Source organism: Leucoraja erinacea, chromosome 28 (genome assembly GCF_028641065.1).
Source record: "Leucoraja erinacea ecotype New England chromosome 28, Leri_hhj_1, whole genome shotgun sequence".
Taxonomy (NCBI): domain Eukaryota; kingdom Metazoa; phylum Chordata; class Chondrichthyes; order Rajiformes; family Rajidae; genus Leucoraja; species Leucoraja erinaceus.
The window spans coordinates 11,566,075-11,589,228 of NC_073404.1; the positions used below are offsets into that span (position 1 = coordinate 11,566,075).

The 23,154-nt window shown below is 39.2% G+C and overlaps 1 protein-coding gene across 1 annotated transcript in view; it reads right to left on the reverse strand.

Annotated features, from left to right (window-relative positions):
- The window catches only part of bcas3 (BCAS3 microtubule associated cell migration factor), a gene marked incomplete at its 5' end in the record, with an annotated part of 612,428 nt that overhangs the window by 331,908 nt on the left and 257,366 nt on the right, over positions 1-23,154 (reverse strand). Inside the window, 2 exons of the mRNA XM_055657406.1 lie at positions 2,899-2,943; positions 17,310-17,460. Coding sequence (XP_055513381.1) covers positions 2,899-2,943; positions 17,310-17,460 — 196 coding nt within the window. The remainder of the gene's footprint in view (positions 1-2,898; positions 2,944-17,309; positions 17,461-23,154) is intronic.

Below are 23,154 nucleotides of genomic sequence, written 5' to 3' on the forward strand. Positions count from 1 at the left end.
TTCATTGTCCATGCCTAAGACATGTATTGGCAACAAAATTATAGGTTTGCACCCAAACCTGCTGAGCACTAAATTAGAGGCGTTCCACAGGTGGTCAATGTGACCTGTTAGCCAAACAGTATGGGAGTAAAACGATAAATGGAAGGTTGAGCTAATTCTAATCCAACTATTGCTATGTCAAATTAGCGATTTTTATACATGAACAGAATGTTGGTGTTGCTAAGGGCAACATTCATTGGCCTGCCCCAATTGCCTTTGAGCCAACTTCTTGAAATTCTGCAGTCATGATGGTGACTTGCTGTGTAAAGGCGATCACTCATGTCAAGGACAGAATGACATTTAAGGAATCACTTTTAAGTGCCCCTTCTATTTAGCACTTCCTGCACCTCTTATCTTTCCTAGGTTCTCCTCCATTCCTGGCTCTCAGTAGGTGGGCCTTGGATGCCTGGGCAGTTGGTGGTATAGACAGTACTGAAGAATCCACATGTGCCATGGTTATCAAGTTGCTGGACATCCTCTGTTCTTTACATATGCAGCCTCTCTATTTGGCTACGAGTCTCTGTTGGATCTTTGCCTCCAGATGCCTGTAGATCAATTCCTTTTCCTTTGAGGCTTGCTGGAATTTCTCTAGTCGAACTTCTTACATTTGCAGTTAATCAGGTCTCTGTTTGCGTGCTTATGGCCAATGGATATTGATGATGAGAGACATGGGGATGGTAATGTTATTGAATGTCAAGGCTTCCTCATTTTGGGAATCGTCATTGCCTGGCTTTCCTATGGGGTGTGGGTCATTCTTTTATTGAAGATTTGCAAATTGAATCAAAAATTGCTCACTGATGGTTGCGAATCCCCACTGTTGATAGAAGGAATGTCATTGATGAAGCAGCTGAAGATGGCTGGGCCTTGATCACTAAACTGAGAAACTCCCATAGTGATATCTTGTGGCTCCGACTACCACAATCATTTTCTATTAGCAGAGGAATGGCTCCAGCAACTGGAGTGTTCTCTCTTTGGTGCTCATTGATTTTGGATTTACCATGGCTCCTTATGCCACACTCAATCAAGCACTGCCTTGATTTTAAGAGCAATCACTCTCACATCAGTTTTGCAATTCAGCTCTTCAATCCATGTTTGTATCAAGAATGTGTTAAAATCTGAAGCCAAATGGTCTTGGTGAAATCTAAACTGAGAATTGGTGAGCAGGTTATTGGTGAGTAAATGTCACTTGATAGCATTGTCAATATCAATTGTGGTGATGATTGAAAATAGACTTTTTAAGCAGTAATTAGCCAGACTGGATTTGCCCTGCTTTTTGTATCATAGATGGGCAATATTCCACCTTGTTGATTGCACTCAAAACAGCAGAGGCTATGGAAGCAGAAAACATGACATTATGGTAAATATACTGGAATAGCTTTGCTCGAAGCACAGCTGGTTCTGGAATGCAAGTCCTCGGCACTACACCTAGGATGTTGTCTGGTGCCATAGCCTTTGCTGTATTCAGTGGACTCGGTTGTTCTCTATATTTTGTAGAGTGATTCAAATGGGCTGGAGATTGGCTTCTGTGGTAGAGGGGTGATGGAGCAATCTGATTTGTTGAGTTCATCCCATACCAATTGACATTGACGGATTTGTCATCTGGAGGAATAACTCGTGAGTGAATAACTCAGACATCTGTCATTACCAGAAGCTGATGCAAAGCAAGCCAAATAGGAGATATAATGCATGTTGTCCTACTGTACAGCCTCCGCCAGGGATGTATTGGTACTGTAGAAGTATAAGTTGACTAAGTTTGGGATAAAGGCCTGTTATATCTTGTGAAGATTGATTAAAATGCCATTTATGGCCATATAATCTGCTAATACTTCCTGAGTAGACTTTCAGATAAAATGACGTAAGAGAAGACTGCAGACACTTGTGGAACCATATGTATAGAAGAGTCACTAAGGGAGACATTAGTCCTCAGTCTCATGGCGGATGCGTGGCAGAGTGGCATTGAACTCTACTTCTGATGTCAGAATGCAAGTACAACATGCAAACGTGACAGTGACATATATTTAACAGGTGACCCAAGATTAAGTTCAACCACATCACCATCAGGACGGAGTGTTTGTTGTGACAATTTTGAGGCAACTTGATTCTGTCTCATGTTTTACCTACACTCGGGAGTTTACTGGGTCACATTATGTAATCCATGCTGATCATGCTCTTGGAATATTGAATAGGCCATATAAATAGGGACCTCACCCTGCATCAAACCTAAACTATACCTGGAAAACAAAGACATTCCCATTAATAACCGTATAAAATAGAAAGAATGGCTGTACGTGGTGAATGGATTAACTTGCAGAGGAAGTCTGGAGCCAATATCCTGAGCCTCCAAGGTATTACACAGAATGATGTGGACTTCTGAAAGTAAGTGGGGGAGATAATAGAAGAATTTGGAAAAATACATGTTAAATATTGAGATTAAGATACCAGAAAATGTTATACTCTATATTGGAAGTAATCTTCTAACTTTGGCAACTTAATATTGGTCCATACAGATGTATAACACAGGATTAAATGTGCTTCAATAAATTGTATTTAACATCAAAAGCACTATAAAATGGCCACTTCCAGAATAAGCAAATGAAAGGGGACTGCTTGAACCTTTTGTTGTATTTTCATCTGTATCCTCTTGTAATTTGCACATTCTGTTCCAATTTTGAATTACTATTCAATCACAGTTACAGCTGTTTCTGGTTCTTTGGTGCCTGCATTTACCGAGTAGCCCATGCAAATACTTTATACAAGGGAAGAACTAATGGGGGGGGGGATACATTGACTTCATTAACTCAAGCAATGCTGTACAAAGGATGCAGTGCAGGCATGCTGGGATTGTTTTTGGAAACTCACCATGGAGCTTTTAGGGAAAAACATCCTGCCCCAAACAGGTAAGGTCTTCAGTGAGGGGGGGAAAGAGATACAAATATAGAATTAATCCATCAATCAAAAGAAAACACGCCTTTAAACGGTCCAATTTGAAATAAAATGTTGTACACACGTTATCAATTCACTGAGATTCAACAATTAGGGAAAGAAAATGCAAATACTTATTTAAAAATAAGTCAAAAACTGGAAAAGGCCGGAAATGCATCTTTGCTTTGGATAACAAACTGGCACAGTCGGAAATCTATCATCAAATTTAGTACATTCCTGACCGAGTCATTGAGAAATCTGCTCAGATAGTTTCACTGCATCTGATATGCGGTGGATTCTGTTTACACATCCCATTCCCACAGAATTACACAAAACCAACTTGAATCTTTTTAACAGTTAGATTCAACCCACTTTGTTATAATTAACAACAAATACCAACTGAAACAATCAACGGTCTTGGTTTCATATGCTTATAGGTCTGTTAAGTATTTCCAGCATTTTCTCTCATGTCATTAAAATCAGATTTTTATCCATTTTTAAAACTGACAGTACAAACCGGATAATGATTCATTTTGGACATGTGTTGCGGTGCACTGTAATCTAGGTATGTTACGAGGCAGCATGTATCTGAGGCTGGGCCTTTGCCGGAGGAGTTCATGTTTACAGGATGACGCTCATGTTTATTTGCCCTGGATCCAAGATGAGTGGAACAACTGCATAAATGGAGTTGATCTCCTGTATACAAATGTGATGTTTATGGAACACAATTTTATGTTATGTGTGCTGTAAACCTGGATTTGTTCCATTTGAAATGCTGTTGTTCAACCATTTTTGTCTTCAACATCTAGCAATTTTACACATCTTCATTCCCAAGAAGGACAAGGTGTTAGGACATTTCTTGAAATGGCACCACTGATCTTTATTCAATTAACAAAGGGGCCAAAGGATTGGATTAATCAGTTTTATCAGTTCATTTCCCTCACTTACACACGAACTAGGAAGTCACCATAAATTACCCACTGTTTACTTAGGGGGGGGGGAGAGGAGGGGCAGGTAGTGCTTGTACAAACAAACATGCAACTTGAAAGCTCTTTTGTATTATAATTGTTCTCGTCACAGTGTTCTAGATTTAAGAAAGCTTGCATCAAGGTAGGTTGGAGGGCAAATGTTAACATGTGCAATACTACAGTATCCTGCAACTCCTGAGAGCTGGGATCTTCAGCATGCTATCACTGAAGACTACAGTGAAGACATTATTCCTGCTACTGGAGGGTCTATTGGAAGCATTTCATCTACACTACAGCCTCAAAAGGTTATGCTACATCTAATTTCGTTTTCAGTTCAGAAATACAACATGGAAACAGGCCCTTCGGCCCACTGAGTCCACGCTGACCATTGATCACCTATTCACACTAGTTTTATGTTATCCCACATTGTCATTCACTCCCTACACACCAAGGGCAATTTACAGAGGACAGTTAACCTACAAAGCCATACGTCCTGGGATGAGAGATATATCCGAAGCTCGAGGAGGAATCCCACATGGTCAGGAGAACATGCAAACTCCACACATAAAACACCAGAGGTCAGGATCGAACACGGGTCTCTGGCATCGTGAGGCAGCAGCTCCACCTGCTGTGCCAATGTGCTGCCAAAAAGCTGTTCTTTCAAGGCACACTGTTTTCTTAAGCTAGGTTATCTGAAATCAATTTCAAAAATCAACATCAGCCATCAGAGTTTGGGCAAATGAGTCAATATATAAAAAACATCCTTTGAACGTATTCATTTTTCTCTCTTTGAAAGACTTTCATTTGAAAACACCGTAAAGAATCCAGAAGGCAATAGATATTAGCTGCAACATACGATGATGAATTATGCAAGCATCAGTAACAATGGGAGATGGGAGACTAGGCTATCCTTTGAAACTACCTCTTGTAATGAAATGCCTGGATGGAATGAGATGCTAGAATTAGGTATGTTGCAAAACTTATCTTCAGCGGCGCTGCAGTTCTGCCGCTGCCCGTGTGCGCGACTTTGGCGCCTTTGAGAGGGGGGCGGGTTTAAAACGCGATTTTCTCTAGGCTGTTGGAATCGATGTTGTTCAGCCTACTTAGTTGCTGACGAAAAATCGCTGCAAAATTCGTTCACTGCAGGTATTTTTAAACTAAATTGGGTTATTTAATTGTTACAGTAGATTAAAAAGCATCCTCTAAAGCCGCGAACCCCGACAACGGGACGGATCTCATGTAGGGGACAAGGCAAGGTAGGTTGTTTATTTTTACATTAAAAAGGGCTTCTTAAGATCCCTTTATACAAAAATTTATGTTGCGAGTAGCTGACTTGGGGCCCCATTCAATCCCGCAGTATCTTTCATGCCAACATGGGGTACAAATTCACCGCAATGGCAGCGTTCTAAACCAGCGCGTTCCACAGAATCCCACTGGTAAGCTGATTTAAATGGCCATTAATTTACAGCAATTGAACACTAAATCCCTTCCATTTGGCCTATAAATTAATGTCAATGAGATTTAAAAATCATGTTTTATTGTGAATTCTTGTGTGAATGTTCTTTGGACACTTAGGTTATTTAAAAATATTAATCTTTTCTTAAGAAATGGATAGATTTTTAGATCTGGTAATTGAATTTTGTAATTAGCTACAATTGGGTAACTAACTAATTATATGCTTTAAAAAAATAGGTCATCCAAGTAAGATTGTTTAATATTTGTTTCAGAATGCTTCAATCTATAATAACTGAAAATGTATTTCAGTTCTCTTAATTTTTAATAAAGTTATGGGCTTTAGACTGTTCTCGATCACAGCTTTTGTGTTAAGTCAATGGAAAATCAATAGGGAACAAGATGCTAATTTCCGAGTATGAAAATGGCCATAACTTATTTAATACTGAAGATATGAAAGTGAATTAGTTGTCAAATTAAACTTCTCTTTATGCTTTATCTGATGGGATAAATTGCAGACGATTTTTAAAATCTCAACATTTCGTAACATTGCTAGTAGAATCCACTGCGTTATTTCTCAGGATCTTGCCATTTTCAATGGCAAAAGATCTTTCAAGCCATTGGAAAATTGTTAGTTAATGCTTTGTTGAAGATGATTGTGTTATACAAAATCACCAAATTTTATGTAAATTTCATTTCTGAATTTAGTCTGTCTCAATGCCATTGCTTCCAACCATCTTAAGTCAGTGTGCAAGAATAATCAAAGTTAAACTTTATTCTGAAGCACACAGTATCACCAATAGAATAAAATAATGGCTGTTGGTTCAAATATAAGACACATAACCAAGTAACATTATGCCTTTGTGTGTACATCATAACGTAAAAAATCACCCTAAAATAATTCCTAAACAGGTTTTTGAATCTTAGCCTCATTTTAGCATTATAAACTGTTCAAGTTTTGTTATTGCATCTTATAACTTAAATGAGAGACTTTCATTCAATAACCAATGTTTCCCCATTATCTTCTATTTAATTAAAATGTGATAATTAACTTTTAAGCCCATTGGTGAGGAGATTGAATCATTGATCTTAACAACGTCGAAGGAGGTCTTCAACATGTCATTTTTTCAAACTCTTCTAAACTCGCCAATTAGGTCGCCCAAGTGGGACAACCCCAACAATAGACAATAGGTGCAGGAGTAGGCCATTCGCCCCTTCGAGCCAGCACCGCCATTCAATGTGATCATGGCTGATCATCTCCAATCAGTACCCCGTTCCTGCCTTCTCCCCATATCCCCTGACTCCACTATCTTTAAGAGCCCTATCTAGCTCTCTCTTGAAAGTATCCAGAGAACCGGCCTCCACCGACCTGAGGCAGAGAATTCCACAGACTCAAAACTCTTTGTGAGAAAAAGTGTTTCCTCGTCTCCATTCTAAATGGCTTACCCCTTATTCTTAAACTGTGGCCCCTGGTTCTGGACTCCCCCAACACCGGGAACATGTTTCCTGCCTCTAGCATGTGCAAACCCTTAACAATCTTATATGTTTCAATAAGATCCCCTCTCATCCTTCTAAACTCCACAGTGTACAAGCCCAGCCGCTCCATTCTCTCAGCATATGACAGTCCTGCCATCCCGGGAATTAACCTTGTAAACCTACGCTGCACTCCCTCAATAGCAAGAATGTCCTTCCTCAAATTAGGGGACCAAAACTGCACACAGTACTCCAGGTGTGGTCTCACTCTTTGCTCCTATACTCAACTCCTCGTGTTATAATGGCCAACATGCCATTCGCTTTCTTCATGGTCTGCTGTACTTGCATGCTTACTTTCATAGACTGATGAACAAGGACCCCCAAATCCCATTGTACTTCCCCTTTTCCCAACTTGATGCCATTTAGATAGTAATCTGCCTTCCTGTTTTTTATATCAAAGTGGATAACCTCACATTTACCCATATTAAACTTCATCTGCCATGCATCTGCCCACTCCCCCAACCTGTCCAAGTCACCCTGCATTCTCATAGCATCCTCCTCACAGTTCACACTGCCACCCAGCTTTGTGTCATCTGCAAATTTGCTAATGTTACTTTGAATCCCTTCATCCAGATCATTGATGTATATTGTAAATAGCTGCGGTTCCAGCACCGAGCCTTGCGGTACCCCACTAGTCACTGCCTGCCATTCTGAAAGGGACTCGTTAATCCCTACTCTTTGTTTTCTGTCTGCCAACCAATTTTCTATCCATGATGGCACTCTACCCCCAATACCATGTGCCCTAATTTTGCCCACTAATCACCTATGTGAAACCTTATCAAAGGCTTTCTGAAAATCTAGGTACACTACTTCCTCTTTATAATTGACTCCAGCATCTTTCCCACCACCGATGTCAGGCTAACTGGTCTATAATTCTGTTTTGTCTCTCCCGCCTTTCTTAAAAAGTGGGATAACATTAGCTATCCTTCAATCCACAGGAACTGATCCTGAGTCTATAGAACATTGGAAAATTATCACCAATGCATCCATGATTTCTAGAGCCACTTCCTTAAGTACCTAGGATGCAGACCATCAGGCCCTGGGGATTTATCAGCCTTCAGTCCCATCAGTCTACCCATCACAATTTCCTGCCTAATGTGGATTTCCTTCAGTTCCTCCGTCATCCCAGATCCTCTGGCCACTACTATATCAGGAAGATTGTTTGTGTCCTCCTTAGTGAAGACGGATCCAGAGTAACTGTTCAACTCCTCTGCCATTGCCTTGTTCCCCATAATAAATTCACCCTTTTCGATCTTCAAGAGTCCAACTTTGGTCTTAACTATTTTTTCCTCTTCACATACCTAAAGAAGCTTTTACTGTCCTCATTTATATTCTTGGCTAGCTTACCTTTGTACCTCATCTTTTCTCCCCGTATTACCTTTTTTTCTTTTGTTATTTTTTTATTGTTAAAAGCTTTGTTTTAATGTTCTTCAGTTTGTTTTATGTGGGGGGAGGGGGGAGGGGATCGGGGGAAACTTTTTTTCAGGTTCTTACCTTCCCGGAGATGTGATCAATTTTCACATTCTCCAGGCTTTGCGGCCTACCATCGATGAAGCTGGAAGCTCCTTGGACTGACTTTGAGCCCTATCGCGGGGCGCGGACTTAACATCGGAGCTGATCCCTTGCCTGGGATCGCAACCACCGCAGAATCAACATCAAGGGCTCGCAGTCTCGGGTGAGGCTAGTCGGGAGCTCCAACGTCACGGAACGTTCACCAGCCCCGACGCGAGGTTTGGATACAGGATCCAGGAGCAGATCGCCTCGATGCGGAGGGGCCGAACGCCGCCAGCTACGGGAGTTAAGATCATCCCGTCAATGGGGGTTCGAGGCCCACGACCGAGGAAGAACTAAGGGGAAGGTCTTGAACTTTATTTCATCCTTCCATCACAGTGAGGAATGTGTAGGAGTCACTGTGGTGGATGTTCATGTTAAAATGTGTTTTTGAAGTGATCTGTTACTTTTAATTGTATGACCGACCTGGCTAATGAAATTCCTCGTATGTTGCAAAACATACTTGGCGAATAAAGTGTGATTCTGATTCTGATCTGATTCTGATTCTGTTGCTCTTTAAACATTACCCAATCCTCTTGCTTCCCATTCATCTTTGCTACGTTGTACTTCTCTTTTATTTTAAAACTGTCTCTGACGTCCCTTGTCAGCCACGGTCCTTACTCCCCTTGAAATCTTTCTTCCTCCTAGGAATGAACTGATCCTGCACCTTCTGTATTATTCCTAGAAATAACTGCCATTGTTGTTCCACTGTCATCCCTGCTAGGGTATCTTTCCAGTCAACTTTGGCCAGCTCCTCCCTCATGGCCCCATAGTCCTCTTTATTCAACAGTAACATTGACACCTTCGATCTACCCTTCTCCCTCTCCAATTGTTGATTAAACCTGACCATATTGTGGTCACTACCTCCTAATGGCTCATTAACCTCAAGTTCCTTTATCAAATCCGGTTCATTACATAACACTAAATCCAGAATTGCCTTCTCCCTGGTCGGCTCCAATACAAGCTGCTCTAAGAATTTAATTGCAGCAAATACCAAGCCAGGGTCGGTCCACCCATGTCACATTTTCAGCACTTTCTTCGTCATCGTGACTGTATTAACATTTTTTCTGACATGGGTGATTGCACCATATTTATATATTTTCTGGACTCAATTTACATTTTTACCATTTGTTGATTGATTTGGCCAGAGGCAAGTTTCTATACATGAATCATAATATTTATTTTAACCTTTTCGCATGTTGTAAAGAATCCATAGATTTTTTTCCTGAATGATTTGAAAACAAGCTGGCAACTAAGTCTTAAAAGCTATTTCAGGTCATGATTCGGATTTAAACTATCATCATGTAAGTTTATGTTGAATGTATATGTTTTTATTTCACAGGGTTTAACTCAGCAAGACCAAGATCAAATGGCTTTCATTATTTGAGTTTTCTTCATTTATAGTTTGAATTCCAAAAAAATTCTTGGTCATGTATTTGCTATTGATTGAATTATAAGACTGAGCACGCTGGTTTTCCATTTTGCCACAATCTCCTCTCATGGTTCTAAATCATCCCCGAAACATCTCTCCTACAACTCCAAATATTCCATAATTTCTCCAGTTGTCCTCAAGCAGTTGATCTCCCTTGCCCTCGTGCTCTGAATCTAAATACAGTTCCCTCTACACTGCTGCAGCATTCAAAAAGCTTGCATTTTTCTGAGCTAATCTCAGCGTCCAATTTAACTAAAATTGTTTAATGAATAGTTGATTCTGCGAGTGAATGCCGACAATATTCCAGATGTGATCCCACTGGTGCCAAACAGTTTTGTGCCTACATATCCTTCCCTTAAACCATTTACAAAAATTCACCATCAATGCTAATTATGAACATATTGGGATAATTTAAAGTAATATGGAGTGCAGAAATATCTTTAAACACTACTTTTCAAGTGCAGTTACATCAATGATTGAGACTTCAGGCTGCTCAGACACCTCTTATTAGTCAGAGTAATCTGCAATTAGTGAGTTAAGCAGCTGGACCCACAGTGTCTTGATCCCCTCGAGCAGTCCCTCAAAGCCATTGGCCACACAGGTGTAATTACATCTGTTTGATTCACCTGGGACTGACTGTCTTTGCATCTGCTGAAGACACACTCCGTGTTTGTTGCCTCCAGGCCTCCAGCCATTAGTACCAAAGCATTTGTTCTATACCCAGTGCATCATATATAACATTGAGCCAGATGGTCATTGTCCATGACTGCAATTATTTTGTGCTGTGATATATTAATGGAGGGGAGTGACAGGCTAAACTATGTGTATTCAGAATGTATGCAACAAGGCTGATTTGTTTTTACATGAATAGGTTCAATTTCTTGCAGCAGTCTTTTTGTCATTGATTCATAATATAAACATCATCTAAATTTCAATTTATCATCTCATCATCACAGTTCAGGGCTGATGTAAAAAAATTCACACTGACTAGGTTCAATCATGCGGCTCCTTTCTCATATAATCAATGGCTGAATGTCCTTTTTGATATAAAATGGTCTCACTGGTGCCAAACGCACTTTTGTGAATACATTTCTTTTCCTGAAACCAATAAAAGTCACATCTACTCTACATTCGTCAGAGACTGGCTGACAACTAAAATTCTTACCCATGTACTGCTACATATTGCCGTTTATTATCTAGCCCCATGATAATTTGTTTAAACAGAGACACAAGGAGCCACCGAGGTTTATTATTATTATTAAATTGTTGAAAACATTAGCGACGCAGCGGTGCTGGATTCCAACGGGCACAGTGATGGATGCACCACACATCCCTGTCCTCCATGCAGCTGGCAAGCTCCTCTTTTGTCTCTACACATGCGTCTTCCATCAATGTCTTCAGCATCGTCTTGATTGGCCATCCCACGGGTGGGTTCCCACAGCACAAACTTGTTTGCTGGCATTTCTGGGTGGCGGTGGCAGTGACCAGCGAGCCTCATCCTTCTCCACCTGATCTTCTCGGTCCGAGGTTGAATCTCCCCACAGAGCATTGGTGATGTGGTCCCTCCAACTGACATTTTGAACTTTTCTGAGCATTCAGGTGTAGGTACCATCGAGAGACTTGGACAGTGCTCGAGTGAGAGTCCATGCCTCGCACCCGTACAACAATATAGTCTCGACAGTTGCATGGAAGAATCAGTTTGACACCCTTAGACATCTGAGACATCAAGATTTTCCCCATGTTATTGAGGGCCGAGGTGGGTTAGCAAAAAAAACCACAAAGGAGTAACTCCGGAGGACATGGACAGGCGACATTTCGTTATGCACCCTTCTTCAGTTTGAAGAAGGATTCTGACTTGAAGTGTTGCCTATGCATGTTCTCCAGACATGCTGCCTAACCATGTGAGTTATTCCAGCACTTTGTGTGTTCCGTTTAAATAATCATCTTCATGCCTATGGACCATTTCTTCTTGAAATGTTAATAGATCAATGGAGGAAAAATTCTCTTTGGCAGGGCCCAAAGTGGGTGAAAGCAATTCAGCCACTCTCTCAGGAGTATTATGTCTCCAGTATCTCTTTACTTATAAGGTTTTTATTTTTTCCAAATTAATTCAAAAAATTAATAAACATATGGCCTCTTGCTTTACAAGAGGGGCAACGTTTTAAGGAGCTGTGTGGGACACGTTTTCTTTTACACAGAGTGTTGGGTGCCTGTAATATGTTGAGAGGTGATGCTAGAGACAATCGTGGCATTTAAGAGGCTTTTAGATAGGCACGTGGATATACTGGGAACGGAGGGATATTGGTCAGCTGCAGGCAGAGGAGATTAGTTTAGCTTAGCATCATGTTCAGCAAGGATATTGTGAGCTGAACAGCCTATTCCTGCAAGGTACGGTTCTATGTGCTATTCTATGTTCCAAAAAGCTTCACTGAGCAAAATAACACTTCTTTTTCCTGAAATGGGATATCAGACTTGCCTTTTAAGGTGTCCTTTTGAATAAGCAAGATATATGCACAAGAATGTTTAAAGCTACTGAGAAAAATAGGTACACATGTCCTTGAGACGGTTTAAAATAGTAATTTAATTCTTGCCTGATATTTATCTTGCCCCCATATACCCGTCAGCACCCTGAATATCCTTGCAAAACAAAAATTAACAATCTCAGTTCGGACATTTTCAGCTGAGATCGAGCTTAAACTGTTTCTGGGAGAAGCGTGTTCTGGATTTCAAGTACCTTTGTGTGAATCATTTCTTAGTAACACCCTCCGAATGGACAGCCTGGCACTAATTTCAAGAATATGTGCTCTTGATTTGGATTCCCTCACCAGCGGAAACAGCTCCTATACACGCAGTCTGAAGAAAGATGCAGATGTGAAGTCATCTGTCAACTTCCCTTCACAGATGCTGCCTGACCCTCTTAGTTCTTCCAGCAGTTTGTTTTTTTACACATTCTTTAAAAAATCCCTTCCTTTTTTTTGAGAAATGGCCAAAATGTTAAGGATTGATGCATATCTTCTCAGATGTTTTCAGTTCCACTCTGCTCTCAATGTCCTACCATTCTCATTTCTTATTTTTAAATTACTTTAAGGTTTAGCCTCTATCGCTATGATCTTGACCACCTCAGGCATCCTCTCAAATCTCTGTCCTCTTCCTATCCTGGAAACTCACACATTTCTGATTTACATAATTCTGTCACTGGTTTACACACTTTCAGCTGTTTGATCCGATATTCTGGCTTTCCTTTAAGATGCTCCTTTAATCAATCTACTTAGCTAGTTATTATGTCACAGAATAGGTTAATTCCACTTGCACAGCTCAGAAGCAGGCCCTTCGGTTCACTTAGTCCATGCTGGCCATCGACTACCCATTTACAATAAATACATTTTAATCTCATCAATTTCAGACACACACTGGGGGCGATTTAGTGTCAGATTAATCCTCCAAATCTGCACTGGTGTCAGCTCTTGGACATCTCCTCGTACCTATCCATTGATCATGAGTCACGGATGAATACCAGGCCACCATCTTCCATATCATCTCCAATCTCATCACCTTCAGCGATCTCCCCTTCTCAGCCTTGAGCTTAATAGTTCCCCAACCATGTGGTGCTCTTTTCAATCTCTTTCCAAAAATCCACAAGTAAGACGATCTTGGCAGATCCATTGTTTCTCTCCACACTTACCCCACCAAATTTCTCAATTCTATCTTGCCTTCCTTTGTCCAGTTCTTACTGACCTACATCAAGACACCTCACTAGGTTTTCAACAAGAAATCATTGAAAAAGACTCCTAACCTGAAACGTTGTATATCCAGTTCCCCCAGTTAATGCCTGACGCACTAAGATTGCAATATCTGCAGTTCCCGATCGGCAACTGAATCATCCTACGGCAACTGAATCATTCTACTACAACCAGAGAGCAGTGCTGAACTACTATCTACTTCTTTGATGATCCTCGGGCTATCCTTGATTGGACTGTGCTGGCTTTATATTGCACTAAACGTTATTCCCTTATCATGTATCTATACACCGTAAATGCATTGATTGTCTTTCTGCGGACTGGTTAGCACACAACAAACGATTTTCACTGTACCTCGGTACACGTGACAATAAACTAAACTGATAAACTCCTTGCGTATTGCTCCTTCTTTCATATTGCATTAGGTACAATGAGGTAAGAACCAGCTGCTTAATTATGAACGGGGACAGTTCAACATCAGAGAAGCTGGTGTTTGGGAGGCAGGGAACTGGCTAATTTTATGGATCAGCTGATTTGCAGGAAGAGATCTGTCTTCTAGAAAGGAAACAGTGGGATCAAAAGCCAGGATAAACGCTCGGTACAGTTTGGAATTAGCCACAGTTGTATGCACAACTCATGATGAGCTGATAATAAATAATATTATGCAAGATACTTTATCGAGACTGTAAATGTTCATTGGTAGAGTATCATCAAAGTTCAGGTCAGCAGAATTCTGGAACGATAGTGGTAAGGGAAACTGGGATCAGTCTGACAATTAAAGGTAAACAAAAATCAGCTACAACTTTGTCAAATGGTAGTGGTCAAAGATCATGGGGCCGTGCTCCTTTCTCTTACGTTCTTATTGTTTGTTTAAAAAAAAGCAGTTAAATACATCCTGTTATTTCTTGGACGAAGAGTGTAAAGTAATGTTGAACTCCCTTGATTCTCCATCTTTTGTGGCTGTGCATGTATATATTTTTTACATAAAAGAAATTGTACACTTGCCTAGTTATATTTATGTAAAGTGCTTGCAATTAGCATCCCAGAGGCAGCTCCGAGATGGTGCTGAGAACAAGAATTCAACCCTTTCTTGCAATTATTTGTTGAACGTAATGTCATATTATGATGGATTTCTGTACTTCACAGGAAGAAAACAAGTTATTTATGGAGACTTCTTAATGTCCTGGTCTTGGCGTCCGTATGTGATGTGTGTGAGAGAGAGTAAGCGAGTGGGAGTGAGTAAGTGTGTCTTAATCTAGATTTCCATTTGTGGCTTTTTATCCTCCCTTTAACATAACTAAAATCTTAAATTGCAATAATTGCCACATTTCAAAAGCAGCTCTGGCTACAATACACTTTTGGACAATCTGAGGTTTGAAAACTGATATATAAATGCCAGTGTGTTTCACTTTTATTTGCAGTAAGACAAAAATAGGAGAAGTGGTCTGCTTATAGAGTATCAATTAAATAAAAGACTGTATGAAATGAAAGTTAAAGACTTAAAATGTTTACACAATATTCAGTATCTAAAAAAAAGCTATTTTACAAAAAAAAGTCGGAAAGAAAATTGTTTCTATATAAGCTTGTCACCGCTGGATCATTAGAACACTATCTGCCAGTTAAACAGAAGGTGGCCACTGAAATTGACAAGCAATCGCCTCTATTGATGCATGTGCAATGATTCTATTAAACAATCTAATGCAGCCTTTAGTATTTTTAGCTTAACTTAACGCTATTAAAAATGCCCTCTTTTTGTAAATCATGCGGAAAACAAATAGATCTGATGAGCTACATTGCAGCTATTTAAAGGAGGAGGGTTAGGGGTTGTGGTTGACAATTTCTAAAATTCCATAGATTATAGAAGATTCCATGAATTGGATTGGAAAGTAGCAAATGTACGAATTTAAGAAAACAGGAGAGAAAATTGTGATAAAATGTATGTTGAATAATTGCTACTTAAGAAAGGCTGTACATACAATAGAAAAGGTACTATGAAGGTTCACCTGATTAATTCCCGAATTCAGAATTATCATTATCATTAAGCAGACTGGCACATATTCCCTTCAGAAGAATGAGGGGTGTTCTCAGTCATACACTCCAAATTCTTGTGTGGCTTGACAGGGATGCTGAAGTAATGACTTTTCTCTGGCTGCAGTGTCCAGGACCAGAAGTTAACCTAAATTTAAAGGTAATCTCTACTCAGGACAGAAATGAAAGAAAATGTTGTCACCAGGAGGCCTGTGAATGTTTGGAATTATATGGCAAAGAAGGCTATGCGGTTTTGGTGATTGAGTATTTTCAAGAAAGATAATTTTTCAGATGTAATGGGACTCAAGGAATAAGGGATGAATTCAAGAAAGCGACGCTGAAGATGAAGGTCAACCATAACCTTATTGATTGGCAAAGCAGACACAAGTGCCAAATGTCCTTCTCCTGATTTACTTTTTTGTGCTCTAATGATTTTTGCTGTGGACATATTGCTGCTCGGTTTCCTACATTACAACATAAACTAGACATCAAAGTAAATTATTCACCTTGGTGACAAGATTGTGAAAAGTGTGAGAAAATTAAAGACATTTTATTTGTTTAAAAAAAAATAAAATCTCAGATATATGTAGCATTAAACAAAAGATCAGCTAAAGCTTGAAAACCATATATCTTTCATCAGATGATAATTTATATTAACTGCTGAAGATTTGAATAATGAACCACACCTCTCAACTGAACCCTTTTGCACATTGACACACATGTATAAACAAACTACAAAAGCAAACCCAATACAAATGTGTGTGGCAATCCATACAGAGTTCAAGTTTCAACAGATGCAGGCCCACAATCTAAAAATATATGTTACCCACACTAGTGTACAAGATTAGCATCACTAAAACTCATTTCTCAGATAGAAGTTATGGAATCATGTTTATCAGCTTAACACTTTATCAGGCTGTACTTCTGATAAAGGGTCCGTGCCCTAACACATGTTTTATTAAAATCAGATGCTGGACATCTACCATACAATCCTATTTTCATTATATTATCTAGCAAGCGTGAACAGAGAATTCACATGGAAGCAGGCCTCTTTTAAAATAAGAAAAATATAGTTGTTTTCAACTTCTAAACTCCATAATTTACTAAAACATGTTCCACCTCCCTAGCAGTTTATTTCATGCATCTTTAGTTTATTTCACATTCCTTTAAACAGCCATGTTATGCAGTTAAATCTACTCTGTCCCAAAATCAAATTACTGCAGTTACTTTTAAGTATACTTAAATGATTATTTGTTCGGGGTTTATGGTTATTTAATTTAGGGCCTCCTGAGGATTCCATCTTTTTAAGTCAACAGGACAGTAACACCAAAGGGACAGGTACAGTTTGTAGACAGATCCAGTGGAGCTTATTGTGGTGGAAACTATATTTAAGGAGACATGGGACATAAAAGAATGCAACCGCTGAACTCCAGGGCAAAAAGCAGATTGCAGGAGGAACTCGGTGGGTCAGGCAGCATTTGTGGAGGAAAATGGACAAGCAATATTTCGAGTTGGGACTTTTTCCTGCCATTTGCATGTGGATACGCTGAGCTAGCATGAGTGGTGTCCGCACATATGTTTTGTGTTAATCTGTTTAGTTCCATGCATATTAACATCATACTGGAAACTCAAGTCAAAATCCATTACCCTGTGCGCTTTGTGATGGTTCCCAGAGTCATGGGCTGTTTGATCTGTGCTAGGGGCAGCACAATCGTCAAGATTGGGATGGGTGAGAGCCGCGGATTTCCGAGATTGTTGTTTGTGAAATTGTTGTAACTCTCCTGGCTGCTCAGTTTGCCTGCAAATGAGAGAAAGATCAATACAGAATTATTTCCCAGGATACACAGAATCTAGACTATTTCATAATAACTTTTTGAATAGGATACTCTACCCCATCGCACTGAAGACAAATGTCATTGCATATCATTCAGTAGATAAATATGGCATTTCTTCATATGAAGCTGAGTAAAACATGGTTAAAGGTTATATTCACATTACCATCTACTAGGTTGGAAACTAGCACTAGCACCATGGATTTGCCTTGTAATTGTGTCTTGCACAATGTTTTTCCTGTTCAATGTTTTGTCTAATATGAATAATTTATGTAGTTCGATCGAGTCCATGCATCTCTAGTGCTGCTGCAAGCAAGATTATCGGTGTGTACATCACTATACTTGTGCATATGACAATAAACTTGATTTGACTTTTAACACCCACCACGATGGCAGTAAACCTTCTCTAGATAGCGGACTGGATCTACTCGTATTTATTGGCATCTGGAGTCAATCTACTGGTAATAATCCAAGTACAAATCCAAAGACTTCAATACTTGCACTGGCTAAGTTCAACATTCAATGTTGACATGTAATTATCCAAAGTCATGTTTGCACGTATCCTCCAAAGACACCAGGAAAACTTAGCTACACGCTTTTAGCAGGAGACATCATCAATAATAACCTTCTGACTTTGCTTTACACATCAAATATTTTCAGCATAGTTGTAATAAATCATATTACATAAGGCCATAAAAAGATTCACATCATAAATGGACATGTTAAACATTTTTGGTACATATTAGTTAAATGTTCACAAGCAAAGGCCATGTAATCTTTGTGACCTTTTCCCTTTCCTTTTTCTTTTAATTTTTCTCGGGATGTGGTATAATCAGCAAAGCCAGCATTTATCAACCAGTTGTCAGCAGCACTTGAAAAAATGATGCTGAACCAGTGCAGTCCAAGTAGTGAAGCTGTAAGATTGGGAGCCCCAGGACTGTAACACAGGAATGATCAATAAACAGAAAATTGAGATGGTGTATAACTTGGAGTGGTACCCGCTGATGGCGTTTCTATGTCTGCTGACATTGGCTTTCTTGATAGTGAAAGTCACAGATTCAAGTGGTGATGAACTCTTGGTGGGTTTTAGAAATGCGTTCTTTATCTGATACCCATTGCAGTTTTTTTCTTTTGATGACACAAACAATTGAATGTCTTTCAGGACCAAAAGAAAGGTTTTCACACCACCTCTTCTTAGGATCGACAATGTCAGATCCCGGATGGCAGTGGAAGACCTGTGTTCATCCCCTTTGCACTGATACTAGTAATGCACAATGTGATTCAGAGCGAGAAGGATTTCATACCTAGACTCAAAAGAACATTTTTAAAGTAAAGCAGCTGGATCCATAAGGGTTAATTTCATTCTGAGATTTTTCCTCTTAGTTTCAATGCTTTGGTTGTGAAGGTAACTAATAGAAAGTATAGCACATATGTTTATTATCCCATCAACCCGCCAACAGTTATCTTTAGCTATTTAAGAGACTGTAAGGAGCATACAACGCAAACCACAGTAACATAATATCTATTGTATTTTGACAAAAATCCATGGGTCTTCAAAGACAAAAAGCGGCAGATAAATCTACAGTCAACATTTCATGGAGTTCTACTAAAGGAAAACAATTTTCTACTGTTACAAGTAACATGGTCAGAATAAATATAAAAAGCTCCAAAGAAAGATAATGGCCGTAGTTCTCAGTTCACTACAGAAACAATTTGGAATTTAACAAAAGCAGTATGAGAAGGGGCAGGAAACTTAACATGTCTGAATGTTAAGTGTAGTGCTTACAAGCCAAAACGTCTTTACTCCCAGCTGACACTGCACATAATAACCACAATGCAGAATTTGTATTTTGACTCATTTAAATATTTACACAATGTAGATTTATAAATCACCCCTCGTATGGGAGGATTAGCCAGTTCTTGGGTACATAAAAGAGAACAGGTTACAGGGAAATATGCGAGTGAATGGCATCAATGGGAATGCAGTTGGAACTGGCACAGACTTAATGGGCAGAATCGTCTCCTTCTACATCATGAGGGATATGAAAAAAATATTAAAATTGATAATACGTATATTTCATTGGAATGTGTTAAAAACAGCAGCTTGCAAACAAATCAAGTCTATTTAAATAATAGTCTGGCTTTACTAGTAATAGAACTAATTGGAGCAATTAAATTTCAAAGTAAACTAAGGTTTGAATTAAATATTGCTTGACCATAAATTCTAGACAATGATGTAGGTTTGGACCTCTTTGACTTCCACTTGAAGAGAAAAAAAATGAAGAAAAATTCCTGACCTACTGGAATCTGGAACTAATTAATGAACTAGATATTGATTAATTAAGTAGATTCTCTCCAGATCAAACTAGATTATCAGTATATTCTATAGCTGTGAAGTTTCATACAGTTAATATTCTCCCAAAAGGAACACACAAACCTCTCTACTTTGGTTGGTGTGCTTGAATCGATGTACTTATTTCATGATCAAAAATATGTAATTTGAAAGATCAAATATGTCTGTCCTAAAATAGCTTACGCAAGTTTTAAGCTCGACGTGTACACAGAGTGAGCTGAATCCTATTATTTCATCAAAGGTATCCATTTTTCATTGAATCTTTTAAATGTTGGATATTACTACTACCACAGAGATGTGTCCCTTGTATATCTGCCACATTACCACTCTTCTCCCAGCATGACTTCACGTTGTAGCTTAATCTTGTCATCATCATACCTGCTGGAATTGCTCTCACCCTGACCTCGACTTACTGCAATGTCAAATGATTCAAGGGAAACTTATGAACATGAAACATTCATCCAATGTGTTTGAACTTACCACACAGGGAGCAATATTTTCAACTATGGTGATATAGTCATGAAAACTGCCTCTCTTTGCATGGATACAAATGTGAATTTTCAACAAACATAGGATGAAAATTCAAATCTCACAAGGGTGCATGAAATTAAATAAATCTGTTACTTTATGGGGAATAAACAGACCAATTGGTTCATTGATAATCTTCAGGAAAAGGAAGCCATTAACTCTCAAGATGGGTTACATCTCCACATTCCATAGCCAAGCAAACAATTTGCTGTAGAAGAGCAATTAGGATCAAGCAAAATAAACACCCCTCTTCCAGGCTGTGTTGGTGAAGGTGTCAATTGTCAGCACCACCTACACATCCAGCAAGGGAGGCCTACATATGTACACATTAATTTATGCAACTAATTAAACGAACATAGTAAAATGCAAGAAATAAGCAACAAAAATAGAAAGCGCTGGAAATATAGGAGGGTCTTTAAAGCTTTTGAATGCTCACATCCAAATGCATTACAAAAAATAGTTAGAAAGTGCTGAGGGCCGAGAAAGTTGTCTGAACATTATTTTGAAATTTGGTTTGACACTTCTCCAGAATTATATTCAGGGCGGAGCCAAACCAAACTGAGAGGCAGCCTTCCAGTAAACCCAACACACATTCACTGCATTCTTAATCTTCAGACTATGGGGATGTTCATTCTATGAATCAAAACACTCCTCTCCATCCCACCCAACATCCTCAGGTAATACTGGAACCCTGAAGATTGCTTTTTGAATCCCAAGTTTAATTCCATTTATCCTGTTAACAAGCGCAAATACACCAGCAGGAACATTTAATTTAAAATGAAATATGAAGATCGTTTTTTTAGAAGGAATTTATTCAGAAGAAAAAGTCAAAAAGTAGTCATGAACAGAAAGTAGGAAACTGGAGGTAGGTTTTTGTAACAGTCTGACCTGGTCTCCCAGCTAATCAGGATTCAGCCCAGGAATGCTCATTTGTAAATCCTACCCCAGAATTCACATTCTAACTTTTACAAAGTCACTTGCAGTTGCCTGTTAATTTTGAGATAGGTTAACTGATTATTTTAAACAGTAAACAGAAATACAATGTTTTAAATAAACCAAACAAGGAACAAATGTCAATGAAAAGGGAAAAAAAGGGAATGAAAATAAATGAAGAGAATTAATCTGGTGAAATTGGAATCAAAGTGTTCAAAATCGACAGGCACGGTGAATTAAATGGTTTAGAAATTTGTTTTTCTTTGTTTTGACAATACCCTGAAATGCTGTCTTTGTTCTTTACAAAGGGGATGGTATATTAAGGATTAGTCTCCTAAATAACGAAAGCCTTCTGTGTAGACACTACACAAATCCCTGATCAAATCCGCCCAATTGTGGGTTGAAGAGGGTTCTTAAAATTTCAAAACAGCTATACCACCAATCGCCAATAACCTCACCCCCACCCCCACTCCAAGGCAGCCAGCCCTTTTGTAAGGAAGAAATAACAACAAGAAAAGGTTCTCAAAAGAAACAGGAGATACTGCAGACTGCAAAGAGATAATGATGCTTCAAATAGAGTAAAGGTAGGAAGGAGGAAGGAAAAAGCTGTTAATGAATTAGTCTGTCTCTAAAAAGCAACTTCAGCTTTTGCCACCACCTCTCATCTGTGCTTAGAGAACTACAATTCCATTCAGTTGAAGGCAAGGTAAAATTTAACAAATAGTCCTTTATCAGAATTTCTTTACAGATGTAGCTGGTTGCTTTCTGTGAACAAGCCACTTATTTTGTCACTTGTGTCAGTGTCAGAACAGGAAACAACTCTCATGTGCAGAATTGCTTAATTTGAATCCAATCATTGTATATTATTTAAGTTACACGAATTAAGTGGCAAGCAAGAAACTCTCTGTGCCATTGTTGGAGCCTGCAAAAGGAGCTACATGAACATAGTGGAGCAAAACATGAACACAATGTATTTATTGATTGATGTAATTTGAGATTTCCAATATTAAACACTAAATAAGAGTGTTATTGTATCAAATCCACATTAATTACAAAGTGCTAAAACCCATCTACAGTGATATTAAGGTTGTTTTTTAATCTACTCGTATAAAGGACGTTGACTTCTTCTGAAGCACGCCCTCTGATGCCTTACTTCTGCTCGGGTTTTGATAGCTCTGAGCTGGCCAATCAAGCAAAGTGGAAACAGCAGGGATCTCCACAAATAGGAGAGATTTGGTCAATGGAGCGGGTAGTTTGAGAGGTGGCCTCCTCTTACCATTTATAAAGTGCTTCTATGTTTCCAATGCGCGGTCTTAAGGTTCCCGATATCACTCTGAATGCTCCCTCCTCCTTTTGAGCAACCATGTGCCAAAAGTTCCCAAGTTTCAGTGGTGATGTTCAATTTCTTCAAAGAGGATTCAAACACACCCTTGAATCTTTTCTCCTGCCTGCCTGCCTGCCTGATGATCTCTTCCCATGACAGAGGAAAAGATTGGGAAAGAGTGTTTTAGGAGTCTGATGTCAGCCACGTAAATAATGTGATCAGTCCAATATTGCTCAAAATATTGTCAAAAATTCTAAGATTTATTACTTATTTCTAGTTGCCGTTGAACTGTGGAGTTCATTTACAGTCTATTATATTGATGTTTTTAAAAAAACTGCAGGAGGGATCCAGTGGGTCAGGCAGCATCTGTGGAGAGAAGGGGACAGATGGGCGGGACTCTTTCTCACAGTTAGCTTTTTGTTAAAGATTCCAGCATCTGCAGTCTCTTGTGTCTCAACTATATTGATGTGTTTGCAGTCACATATAGACCAGATCTAGCAAGGTCAGTAGATTCCCTTCCCT